General features: G+C 46.8%; 1 protein-coding gene across 1 annotated transcript; it reads right to left on the reverse strand.

Moving 5' to 3' along the window:
- Window positions 1-181: 181 nt before the first annotated feature.
- On the reverse strand, window positions 182-13,341 carry LOC310818703 (cullin-3-like). The gene is made up of 16 exons (XM_083689709.1): window positions 13,093-13,341; window positions 9,897-10,094; window positions 9,108-9,221; window positions 7,729-7,889; window positions 7,432-7,546; window positions 6,524-6,752; window positions 5,282-5,427; window positions 4,011-4,187; window positions 3,576-3,746; window positions 3,176-3,283; window positions 2,856-2,980; window positions 2,461-2,557; window positions 2,100-2,234; window positions 1,779-1,965; window positions 1,391-1,536; window positions 182-888 (listed from the first exon to the last, which is right to left on the reverse strand). The coding sequence occupies exons 1-16, from the start codon at window positions 13,150-13,152 to the stop codon at window positions 757-759; spliced, it is 2,301 nt and encodes a 766-aa protein (XP_083545835.1). The 5' UTR covers window positions 13,153-13,341; the 3' UTR covers window positions 182-756.
- Window positions 13,342-13,654: the final 313 nt, after the last annotated feature.

Here is a 13,654-nt window from a genome sequence, read left to right on the forward strand (position 1 = left end):
TGTGGTTGTAAGAGCACGGCATCGTTGCCTTTGGATGGTGTCGTTCCCACGTGGCGTTCGTCCCTCCGCCGGCGGGTCAGAACCAGTGCAGACGGCGGTGCGCTGATCTGACGGGAGACGACAAGCGTCGACATGACAGCGGCAAACGAAGGACAGCGGAAAAGAAAAAAAAACAAACCTCAATATTCAATATTTTTATTTCCTTTTTGTAGCAATCCACATTTGCTGTTTTGTTTTGTTTTTAATAATTCATTTTCTCATTTTTATACAGTATTGAAAACAAAAAAAAAAACGAAATAATAATAATGTGGTGCATTCACATTTTCTCCCAAGGGATTCTTTTTTAAGGTTGATCTCTATAAGGGTAAAACGGTGAAGAGCTTGAAGCTGGATCCATCCTTGTTGAAGTTCTCACAGGGCGGATCAGGAAGAAGGAGAGTGGGCGCGCCTGATTTAAAATCATCTACAACACTTCATGGATTTTTTATTTTTGTTGACATGTTTCTTGTTTACGTCTGATTTATTTATTTTTGTAAAGGGGGGGGGGGGGGGGGGGGTGAGTCAGCTTCCCAGCATATATCTTTAAAAGGAACGTCCCAGTCCATGCGAACAACAGTCCAAAAAGAAAAAGAAAAAAAGAAACAAAAAAAAACACCTTCCGCTCCTCCAATCACTACTTTCTCCTCTCGTCCATGGCAATCCACTCCACTCCTCTCCACTCCTCTCCTCTCCCCTCCTCCTCTTCTTCCTCCTCCTCTATGCTACGTAGGTGTAGACTTTGCGGTCCTCGGGCGTCCGTGCCAAGTATTCTCTCTCTATTAGTCCTTCAATGCGCTTTTTAATGACCACAGGGCTGGGGAGGAACCGAGTCTTGAGCTGTGAGGTTACCTGGGGGGAGAGCAAGACCAACACAGACATCGTCACATCAATATCTAAAAACCAACAAAACTACAACCCCAACACTTCATGTTGCAAAGGTGTTCCACTGTTCCAGAAATGTTTCATGCTTCAAGGCTACGAGGAAAGACTGAAGAAATTCTTGAATTTCAACATGTAATTCGAAGCTTATCCTCAAGGTGGTGCTGCGTGTGCCTCCACAGTCCAGACAGTTAGACAACAGATTTCTTTTTTTTTTTTTACTTTAAATTAGCTATATGTTTGGAATCCTCCTGTGACCGTTGTTAAAAGAGAAGTTCAAATGCATTCTGGTTAAAGTATTGTAGGTCTGCAACTTGTGTGCATCAACACATGATTTGAGAGGGGGCGCTATGTCGCCCTCTTGGTGCTGGGGGGGATGTAAGTGTTAACTACAAAGTCAAGAATTCCTCAGGTCCCTAGCTATGAGAGAGCTAAAGATGGCGTCCTCTCTCTCTCTCTCCTCCACACCCACCTCTGCTACCAGGACGTTGTGCTGCATCTTCTTCCTGGACTTCATGATGCGGACGATGGCCGCCTCGATCTCGTGCTTCCTGTCGTCGTCCACCTTCTGCCGCGTCTCCTTCCTCTCGGGGTCGGACTCCCCCTGCTTAGCAGCGACTGGAGGGGGGTGGGGGGGGGGGCAGGGAGAGACGGAGCATGTTCAGTTTGAGGCCATCAGGGAAAAAGTGAGAGGTCAACATTCTCAAAGAGTTCCAGAAGGTTAGGTTGCTTTTAGTTATTGAATGAAACTCCCCCCCCCCCCCCCCCCCCCCCCCAAGTGTGATAATAAATCTCTGACGACATTACACTGGGGCATAACATTGAAGCCACAGACACATACTGAAGCCACAGACACACACCTGTCTGTATTTTGACTCTGTGCAGCTTGGAGGTAAACTGATCGTTGACTGTAAACACGTGGCCATTCTCGATCTCCTTGGACTTGGGCTCCTTGGTGAGGACGCGCTGGGTGGGCTTCCCACAGGCTAGGGACTGCAGCGCCCGCACCAGCTCCCTCTCTGGGATGTCTGTCTCCTGCTGGATCTCCTACAGGGAGGGAGGAGGGGGGGGGGGGGGTGGAGTCGAGAAAGGGATATTGAAGAGCCAGGACAACAAAGCACTTAAGTGACTAAACACATATATAGAGTGTGTGTGTGTGTGTGTGGTGGGAGGGCCTGTACCTCGAAGGTGGACTTCTCTCTGTTGTTGAAGAGCATGAGGATGGTCATCTGGAAGGTGGACACCTGTAGTATGTGCTTCCTGGTGTTGGAGCCCGTCACCTGGGCCCCTCCCACGACTACCTCGGAGCCATCCTCCTGACAGAAAGAAGGAGAGAGAGAGAGAGAGAAAGAGGAGGGTAGGAGAAGAAAGAACAAACAACGAAGATGAGCTTGAGCTAATGAAACCCTTCACATTTTTCAGATTTTCTACGGTATATTGTGCTGATCGATCACAAAAAAAAAGAAAAAAAAAAAAAAGAAAAAAAGAAGTAGTATGTTATTGTGATAGAACATCCACTGAGTTTGCGGTGAGGGCCTTTACCTTTTTGATAGTGCCATAGAAGGTGGCGTTGAGGTCTGCTGAGCCCATGTGGTGCTGGAGGGTGAGCTGTCTGCCGCTGTGTTTGGCCAGGTAGAACCTAGGACGGGGTCGGGACAAGGACACGCGCCGGTGAACAACCACCCCGCAATGTCACCGTCACAAAAACAGACACTCCACCAGCAAAGGGCTGGGAGGAATTCAACCAATGAAACGATTCTACGAGGAAAACAACTTCTCAGAGGGAAATCGGGCGTTTTGAAATGTGCACACGTTCATCATATTTCATGTGCTAGTGAGGCATAATATATATGTATAGGAATATGCATTTAACCACCAACTTGCAATTAAAAAAATAAATATGTAAAGTTCTTTCTGTCTCTGTCTGGTGCTCCTACCTTCTGAAGACCTCAAAGGCGTGTCTGGGGGAGGGGGGGATGGTGCATTTGGGCGTGGCCGACTGTGTGGGCCAGTAGCCAGTGGTGAGGACTCTTACTGTGAGGTCAACACCACCTAGAGACACCTGGGAGGGAGAGAGAGAGAGAGAGAGACAGACAGACAGACAGGTAGGTGAGTCTCAGTTTGCAACATGACAATTACTTTTTTTCCCCCTATCAAACAGTGTGCTGGTGTTTCTTGTCAGGTGATTTTTACTGCATGTGTTTTGGGAAGACACGTGTGTGTTCTATGAGTAGTGCAATGTGACATGACGTCTTACCCCCGTAGACTGTAAGTGTTGCCTGAACTCGTCCATGGTGGTGTTGGAGATGCTCATGTCTCTGAACATCCCTTCCAGTTTAGAGGTGAACTGACAACCACACTCCGTCTACAGAGAGAGGGGGAGGGAGAGAAAGATAGAGAGAGAGGGAGGGGGAGAAAGAGAGAGGAGCAGAGAGAGAGAGAGGAGCAGAGAGAGATGCCAGTCAGACGCACTTCAACTGACAGCAGCTTATCAAGGCTTAGCAGACAGGGAGGTTAGGGAGTCCGAGTACACTGAGAAACAGGAGAAGAACACTAATACAACTGTTTCTCTCTCTCTCACACACACACACACACACACACACACACACACTCACACTCACACTCACACTCACACTCACACTCACACTCACACTCACCTTGAGCTTGGAGATCATGTTCTTCTCAGAGTCGTCTGAGACGCTCTTGTTGGTGAGCAGCCTCCGGGCCAGGTGCTGTTTGTAGTACCTCTCAAACACATCCTTCTCCTGCATGAACCTGAACAGAACCATGGCCTTGTCCAGGATGGACTCCACCTCCTGCTCTGTCAGCTGTGGAGGGAGGGAAGGAGGGGGGGGGGAAGCAAGTGGGAGAGAGAAAGAGAGGGGGAGGGGGGAGAGAGAAAGAGAATTCTTTAACATGCATCCTTCATCTGTTCAGTACTTTGTCATACGCCTTTCGTTGAAACATACGAGCTGCATCCAAGATGTCATCTTCCCCCCCCCCTCACATAAGTGCACTTGTTCTAAGCAGAGTCATGTGCCTGTATGTGAGCCTATTGAGACGTAGCGATGTAGCTACGAGCCGCTACGTACCCCTTTGACTCCCTTCTTGAGCTTGTCGTCGATGAAGAGGGAGAGGTACTCTGGTGAGCGGGAGTTGAGGTTGAGGAAGTACTCAAAGTCCCCGGCGATGGTCTGCTTGAAGAGACGGTCGTTGTTGAAGGACTCCAGGAGGAATCGGTCGAAGCGTGTCTTCAGATCCAGGAGGCCCTAGGGAGGAGGAAAAGGAGAACCAGGGATGAAGGAGAACCGTCAGTCATTTTTTTTTGGGGGGGGGGGGGGGGGGGGTTGCGTGTGGTTCTAACCCATGTCGACATGGGCATGTGTGCGCACTGTAGGTCATTGTGCGAGACCCCAGGCCAGGACAGTCAGTCTTCAGGGTGTCAAACATATCGTGGAACAAGTTTTCAACACTTCCGACAGTTTGTCATGGGTGTGTTGTTCGACATGAACAATGGACATATCTGTACACTTGATCAGAAGGTGCTAGGGTGGGGCAGGTGGAAGGTATTACCGGTAGCATACGGTGTACAAGCTGACACTGGTATTATTCCTGCCACACCGCCCAAACAAAAATATTAAATAAATAAATAAACGCATGCACTGACTGCGCTTCTCGAGCTAGGATAGTGGGATCTGCACCAGTATGACAAAAGGTAGGGACCTAGAATTACCACGCTAAAAAATTAATTTGGCAATATGGAAAGTGATATTGAAATGATAGGAAAATAACTTCATTTGCTCTATGGCAATTACATTTTATGAAGAGTACATATTTGTGATACTTTTCTACCCTGCAACACCCCTACAGTTCTGCAGAAATGTCCTGTGTGTGTGTGTGTGTGTGTGTGTGTGTGTGTGTGTGAGTGAGTGTGTGTGCGTTGTGCACCAACTGCAGAGCTGGCTTTAAGTGTGTAGCCAGTTAGCGAACGTTAGCAACGTAGAGGCTACTCTGATGTAGGTAAAACCAGCTTTTCAAAAGGTAATTCAACATTAACCGCAAAAGCACATGAGTACTACCTCGTTGACTTTTGGTTAGTGAATAGGCCACTCGATTCAGCTTGTGCACAAGCAGTAAAATACCAGAGAAAAACCTCTGCTGTCACTTGGTGCGTAAAGAGTCCGGGGGTGTGCCCGTTTGATGATTCCGGATGTGCCGCTACACCGGGTGACACTTGCTATTTCGGTGGGAAGGTACAGCGGTTTGAGGATTCTGATATCGGCTCAGAGTAAATGAACCTATAGAGAACGTGTTTTAGAGGCATGGAAACAAGTGACGTGTCCCTTGGGGGCAGGTGACCTACCTGTATGTAGTCGACGGGGTTCTTGCCCTCTCCCTCCTCTGACACCAGGGCCTTGCCCTGCTCCCTCAGGTAGGAGCTCATACACTCACACATGGTCTTCAGGCCGTTGGGCACACGGCTGAACAGCTTGTACATGCAGCCCAGGTCTGGAGAGGGAGGAGACAAGGGATGTTGAGAGTGTCACTTTCCATGTGCTCAGCAGGTAATAACATGTATCCAATGACAATGGATGGATGTCAATGTATTCGTATAGCACTTTTTACAAAGACAATTTGTCACAAAGTGCTTCACAACATGAACAATACAAACAAGTGTTCAGTAAACATGTTGTCACCCACAAATGATGTAGCGCCTCTCTATAAAAGGAGAGTAATGGAGAAGTCCTTGAATGAAGCAAGTCGTTTATTCCTAAACTTTTTACGATGACACTCTACAGCACTGTAAAACAGAGACAACTAATTAGGCTACTATCATACTAACTCCCCTGATAGAAGACACCTTTACTTCAAACACAAATTTCACCAATAGGCAAAGACAAGATATTTGTGGGAAGAAAACCTAGGGCCTAAAGAAACACACGCTATGTTTGTCTGTGATCCTACGTGCCCAATGCCTTGTTTTGATGTTCGCCTGTGATGTGAATGTGTGTCGCTAAGAGACCGAACTGAAATGAACCGGTAAGCACCTGGTTCAGAGTGATAACAAACCTTTCACTCCAACTGGTTTACTGACAAAAATGTCTCAGAGAGAGAGAGAGAGGGAGGGAGAGGGAGATAGAGAGATAGAGAGATATTTGGCTACACATCAAAAGGAGCTTTTGATTTCCGCAGTGATACGGTCATAGCTCATCGTGCTGGATCATGCTTTGGCGACACTCTCTCATCCCCGTTTCCCAGCACTTCAGCAGCACCGAGACCAGACCAGACTAGCCGAAAAAACACCTTGTTCTAACGTCAAGTGACAAGGCAAACCTGATTCACCTCTAACGAGTTCGCTTCACCTTAGAATCTCACCGGACTGGTTAGGCCTGACATTTGAGGGGCTGACATCATGTTCCTCAGAAGTCAACACGACTGCATAGGTGTAAGGAAGAGCTCTATAATATAGCTTTCACCTCTCCAGTCCCAATAAGGAACTACGGAAAAAGGGATGAATTAGGGGCCTTAACAATAAAACGCCATCAGGACTCGACAGCAAATGGTTTTCGAACAACTGAGAAAAAGGGCCCCGCGATCCGCTTACCTTCGGTCTTGCCGTTCTTGAGCATGTGGACGAGGCCAGAGTTCTCCATCTCCACGATGGTCTTCATGTGTTTGGAGATGAGCTCGCGCTCCACCACCTTGACGATGGGCTCCTCCGTCGTCTTGTCCAGGCAGTGCATCACCCGCTCGATCTCCTCGTTGATCCGGGCCTCCACCTTCTTGATGTAAACGCTGGCGCTGTTCTCCGCCAGGAACTTCTGGCTCTCCATCTGAACAAGAGAGACCCAAGAGAGGGTTTTGTTTGAGCACATCGTGTATAGTCTGGCAGGCTATTCACATCTAATTATAGTTGAGTTTAATAGTAGTTATTAGACCTCTGAATTGCGTGATGAATACATGGATTAGAAGACTAAAATAATAAGAAACAATATAGTACAATATACAGGGATGAAGAGTTGGCATTCCAGAGTTGTGTCATGTCGGGGACAGCAGATCTTCTGCTCATAATGTGGCCGTGATCATTTGTATAGAACACCATAAATGTAGCCAGAGTGGAAATGGGACTGTCAGTAGCAGCTTAGAGCGATAGATTTGCATGACCACAAGCAGAGGGATGGAACGCCTACATATGATGGAGCATTGCTGCGTTGCAGAGTAGTGAGGTGAGTGAGAACTGTGACGAGGTCCATAGAGGGTTGCTCAGCCATTTCTGATTATGTGCTGGATATGTTTTCTGTTGTGTTTAAGCATCCATGGCAACATCATGAACAATGCGAGGTCCGAAATTTCACAAAAACAGTGAATGGCCGGAAGAGAGCGAGAGAGAGAGAGAGAGAGGGGGGGGGGGGGAGAGAGAGAGAGAGGGGGGGGGAGAGAGAGAGAGAGAGAGGGGGGGGGGGGAGAGAGAGAGAGAGAGAGAGGGGGGGGGGGGGATAGATAGTAACCCACCTGGAAGAATTCTGCCGACATTTCTAGGAAGGGGGCCTCGAAGTCTTCCTCATAGACAGACCTGCCCTCCAGGCCCAGAATCATCAGCATCTGACAGGCGTTCCTGATCGCTCCTCTGTGGAACACACACACACACACACAAAATGTGTTCAAATGTAACATTTACATACATGTTGCCAAAATTGCAGTTTTTTTTTTTCCATTCCCTTCATGATCAAATTAAAAAATATATATATATATTTAATTTTTTTAAGACACGGGTGTCTTGGTACTCTGCTTCCACTAGGCGTCCCTCACCTGTCCACCACCTCTCCCTTCCTCTCGCGTGCTATCATGTCCAGGAGGGTCTGGCGGAGGTGGTCACGGATGCAGCCGTAGCGCACCACCTGGTCTCTGAAGATGATCAGGCCCAGGTTGTACACGTTCTCCACGTTGTTCTGCTGCACGTACACACGGTCCTGAGATGGAGAGAGGCGGGGGGGGGGGGAAGAAGTGAGATTGGGGGGAAGAAGTGAGAAAATTATCGAGGGTGAGGGTGGAGGATGAAGAGAATGCTGTGAGCAAACCTGAAAAAGACAATTTCTGCTATGTCAGGCTACTATACTCAGCAGCTAGGCTAGGCTACCAGTCAAAGAAACCCATGAAATATGACTAATGAAAGCTGCTGCCTTTAGGGCATGTTTCGTTACGACCAAACTGTACAAATGCATCAGTTTGTCAGCTGGCGACCAGGGCATGTACAAATCACATTTCCTTCTGTAATTAGCTTTCCCCTCCTCTCCAGAGAGGTCAGCAGGTAGGGCCGGGAGGCAAGCACCAGGCTGCACGTAATGTAGCAGAGACATACTGCAGGCCTAAGTTGGGCCACAGTTAAAGCAACACAAGCTCTGATGCCCAGGGGGTGGGAGGGAGAGAGAGGGAGGGAGGGAGGGGGAGAGAGAGGGTGAGGGAGGAGGGAGGGAGAGAGACACTCGAACAAAAGAATCCATGAGAGAAATCTGCAGTCTCAATAGCAGCTGTGTCATTGTTTGGCCCACGTTCCCCCCACCTGCAGGGTGTGCACACACACACACACACACGCGCACACGCACACACACACACACACACACACACACACACACACACACACACACACACACACACACACACACACACACACACAGCGCCTCGGCCTAACTGTGACAGTAAATCAACCAGACTTGCCCGTAGGCCCAACGAAATGGATAAATAACAGTAGACCTTTGTTCGTCCCCCCGGCCAAGTAGTTTCTAGAAGGCCGTGTCCAGTACAAGACACAAGAGAGAGAGAAGAGTTTGTGTGACTGAGGACCATTCCTTCCTCTCTCACAAGTGGAAACTTTACATGCCATGGAAACACTGGAGAAAAAGACAAATAAAAAAAGCCCCCCCCAAAAAAAAGAGTCCACTGGAGCTCAGAAGGACAGAACTCTCTACAGAAACGTCACCGCTGACCAGCTGAGTTTGCTTCCGCAGGTTCAAAGCACTGATATGTTCCTACCATCGACGGTGATCGATTAGCTGGTTTCGATAAGCAGTGTTTTATTGCACACTTCACTCATCCACTTTCACAAAGGCTGCTCCGCAGTAGCGAAGCCATCGTACTTGTACATGCAAACGCCACACAAAGAAACAATGGTGAAACTGCGGGACGCCTACCATGTACATGAGGATGTCTCTGATCATCACCATGGCTGTCTGATGGTCGTTCCACGCTTGATTCAACGTCTGCAGAAAGTTATTGTTTAACGAGTTGAGGACATCTTCTCGTACCTGTCAGTAAGAAATGGGAATACAATGTCAAACAAACAATGTAAAAAAATAAAATAAAAATAAAACATTAAGAAAAGCCATGAGCACTAGATGATCCGAGGTCAGTTCCGCATTCCCCCCCCCTGATAGTAAAGGTTAAGATTGAAGGAGGTTAGGCTGATCTCAGATCTGTGCCTATAGACAGACAGTCTTCTACCCAGAGCTCTGTGCAGGGACAGCTGGGGACTGACATGAGGTAACAACCTCTTGTCTCCGGATGTAAATGGAATATTCATAAGAGGAAGCGATGCTAAATCCCAATGCAATGCCAGGAGGTGCTTCATATTTGATATATGCGTGGCAGGCTACATAACATTTAGACAGTTCGTTTTTTAAATAGAGCACAATGCTACAGATGCCAGATGTTTGTCATGTTTGTCGGTTTGGCTCTGTGACTTTGAGTAGCTTTGGGGGCCGTGACCTAATGATCACACTACAATCTATTTAGTAGATCATTTTCAGTACGCAAGATTAGAAAGGGTGTCTTTCCGTGTCAGGTTATTTCACTGCACCCTAATCAGGAAGAAAAGGTGTTCGTATTTCGTAGTTGAGTCCCAAATATTCAACGGTGTGTGCATTTGCCTACAGGAAGTGAGGGTGGTGCATTGTGGGAGACGTAGGCCTCTAGTCCTTTACTTTGTTAATGAGGTGCTCGGTGACGACCTCCCGCAGGCCTGTGTAGAGCTTCTCCCCATGCTTGTGGAGCACCATGGTGTAGGCATTCCGGTACAGCTCCTCAAAGCTCAGCCCGCTGTTGTTCTTCCTCTGGATCTCCTGGATGGCGTTCTTTAGAAGGTCCCAGATGTTGTTGACATACTTCTCATCCATTGTCATCTAGGAGAGAGAGAGGGGGGGGGGGGGGGGGGAGAAAGGGGTTAGCCTTAGGCACATTTCACCTGGCATTCCCAGACAGGGGTGTTCCCTCCTTATGCAGAAATTGCTCTACTTTGATTCCAAGTTATCAGAGGGTTACGGTATGTAGCCTAGCCTACGACTGAGAACGCATAGGTCATTGTGGTTGCGATCGTTCCAAAAAAGCGACAACAATACTTCTAAATATGTGGACCTTCCAGTGGTTTAGGTCTGTCGTCTACTGTCTCAAAAAGGTTATTTGAGGGAGCTAATGATTGAAGACTCACCCATGAGCTGGCCCTGCACCTAGTATGCATTCTTGCAAATTTAGGCCCTAACAGTTTAATGTGGAAAAAACGCTAAACTTCCTCGACGGAATTTAAAAGCGCTTATTTGAAGCGCCAAAGGTGGCAGGACTTGCAGGATCGTATCATGACTGACAATAATAACAGGAAAGAGATATTCAATGACATATTTGGGCATCGGTCTATCCATTATGACTTCACAGTGACATGAGTCATGAGGCCGGATCACACCTTGTTCATAAACATTCAAAACAAACAGGCCTATTCCAGGGATGTGGTGTCGTGCCAGCGCTGCTTATTGGCTGAGAGGCAGTCAGAGTGCTTCTGTTAACAATCAAGTGACTCGGCTGAATTAGTTTTAGGCCTTGTGTTGTCCTCACGTAGCCTGCCGAATTTCACGCAAACACATCACATCGTGTCACAATTAATAAAAAGGAAAAGCTCAAAATGTCAAACTTCAAACATAAGCATCTGCAATCGTTCTATCGACGAGGCCATTTTCTTACGTGACAAAGACAATAGATTATGAATGCACACCCAGTCTCAGTGCTGGAGTTGTTATGCTAGCCAGTGCACGTAAACACATCATTAATTCATGAGAGAATTTTTGCTCAGGAAAAGTGTCATGTCTTCCACAAGATGGAGGAGAATGGAAAAAAATCCAAGATGAGAGGAGAATAAGAAAAGTATAGTTTAATAAAAAAAAACAAAAAAAAAAAACAGCTGTAGATAGTCCTGGGACTAGATTCAAATTCAGGTGGGCAGATGTGTTTGAGGACAGTCCCTGGTGATTGAGGGTCTCCCCCCCCCCCACACACACACACCTTATGTTACCATGAATACAGCTGTCAATTCCTTCCTCAAATCGGAACCTTAAGCATGATCGTTTGTGACCTGACTAGGAAGTATAAGATTCCAGCAGCCACGACACACACTTAAGACAGACACAGACAAGAGGGCTGGGGCTCTAGGCTATAACTTTGACTTTCTAGCTGTGCTCTGAAAGAGAGAGAGAGAACAGGAGAGATAGAGAGAGAGAACAGGAGAGATAGAGAGAGAGAACAGGAGAGATAGAGAGAGAAAGAGAAACAAAGAGAGAGAACAGAAGAGAAAGAGAGAGAGAACAGGCGAGATAGAGAGAGAGAGAACATCAAAGAGACAGGTCAGTTTAATCACGTAATTCTTTCACACTGAAAAAAATCCCCTCCAGCCAGTATTTATGTAACCGCTCCCCCTGCTTTGTGTTTGGGTAGGGGGGTAGGCCTACAGGATGGACTGACAAGTGCTAACTGACATGGCAGAAACCAGTTTATATGACATTTACAGCTTGCACAGACATGTGCGCGCACACACACGCAGGCCTAAATTGGTACAATAGCCTATATTAAACCATGGGGACACATGGTTGTGTAAGGCCAAAAGCTTGTTCTTACTTCTAAAATAATCCCCCCTGTTATTGTGAAGGTCTGCTGCAGGTATGCTGGCAGGACTGCATATCCCATACCCTGGCTACTGTCCAGGTGCAGACAGACTGAATAGTACATGGTCACAGACGCACTCATACGTACAGACAGGTCTCTGCCGCTGCTGTTATTTCTGCAGCATTCAGGCAGTCAGAGTGAGGCTGTGTGTGTGTGTGTGTGTGTCAGAGAGAGAGCAACTGAGTGCGGGAGAAGGAGAGTACACTTCTGGCTAAGCCTAGGGCCCTGACTGCATTGTCATTCCTCCACACATGCAGACAATCTGGCATCCAACTGTGTGGGACTCCTCATGAAGTGAGCCTGTTGTGCAACATGATTTTAAATATATCTACACAAATATATGTATATATATGAGACACACCTCCATGTTACACATACCTGATTGATACATGAGGGACAGTTTGATCACTAAATACTAGTGCTCAATAGCTACAAAGGTTCCAGGGCCAAGCTCCACAGTGGGCAAACATAAACAGATGTGCTGGTCAAAACAAGGTGTTGACACAAATAACCTAGATAAGCACTGACTCCGCTCCACCCAGCCGTACTCCCGACTTGTGTCCTGCCTCAATAGAAAGTTAGGCTGGTATGAGAAGACGAAAAAGGGACATTTCAGTGGCTGTACCGAGCTAGTTAGGGCTGACAGTCTTTGTTGGTTAGCCTAGCCTTGGTTAGGATAGCAAATTAGCAAACTAGACGGCTAGTTGGAATTAGGCTAGCTTTCGCTAGCTTTCCAGCTGCAAAGTTAGGCTAGTTAGCTAGCTAGCTACCGTTAGCTAACAACTTGCTAACGTACTAGCTAGCTAACAGTTAGCAATAAAACACTAGTTGTAGTTGTCTAGTCAGCTAGTTAGCTTGTTAGCTACAATTGATATACATAGTTTAATATGCAGTTTGTAAGCCGCACCGCAAGTTCAAGTGAATGTTTTCTTGGTGTGCACAAATAACTGTGTAACTGATAGTCAAACCAATGACTAAGTATCTTTAGCTAGCCAGCTGAAATGAATCAATGTTAGCAAGCAAGCGAGAAAGCTAGCGAACGTTAACAGACAGTAACATTTTCAAAGTATTTATTTAGCTGGCTACTAGTCAGAAGGCCTTATCGGTAGCATGAAATTGCTAGCTAGTGACATCCCCGGTGCTCGCGTCTCAGCGCTGGCATATTTGCACTCCCTACACCCGGTCAGTACTTACAGGAAAGGCTCGTATCCTCATCTTGGTGTCCTTCTTGGTGCCGCCTTTGAGGTTGGACATGATTAGTTAGTACGTCCGTCGTTTCTACGTTAACATGAAATAACTATTCTCACTACAACAGGGAAGCCTGCAAATGAGATCCCCCTCGACCTTCCCCGTGGGTTTGGGTCCTTCTGTATGCGCTGTTGTTGTCACTCGCTCCTCTCAGTTTTTTGGCTAGTTTCTCAGCGCAGTGATGGCGGACAACAAGCTCCCACTGCGCAGTGGTAACGGCGCACTGAAATTCACGCGAGATGAACCATAGGAAAAAAAAAGAAAAAAAAAAGATACAAAAGGCATCCCATTCAACAAGTCCATAAATAAATCAATGAAAGACATTAAATAATTGGCCTAACCCTAACCCTATCACTGTAAAATAAATGAATAATAATAATAAAAAAAAAAAAAAAAAAATATTAAGTCACTGATATAGTATTCTGTAAGTTAAGCTCATTTGGAGGTAAGAATATTCGGGCTAGGTTATGCGTAATATTTAGATGACAATGACATACAAGTGTAAAAA

Source organism: Argentina silus, assembly GCF_951799395.1.
Source record: "Argentina silus genome assembly, chromosome: 18".
Classification (NCBI taxonomy): Eukaryota; Metazoa; Chordata; class Actinopteri; order Argentiniformes; family Argentinidae; genus Argentina; species Argentina silus.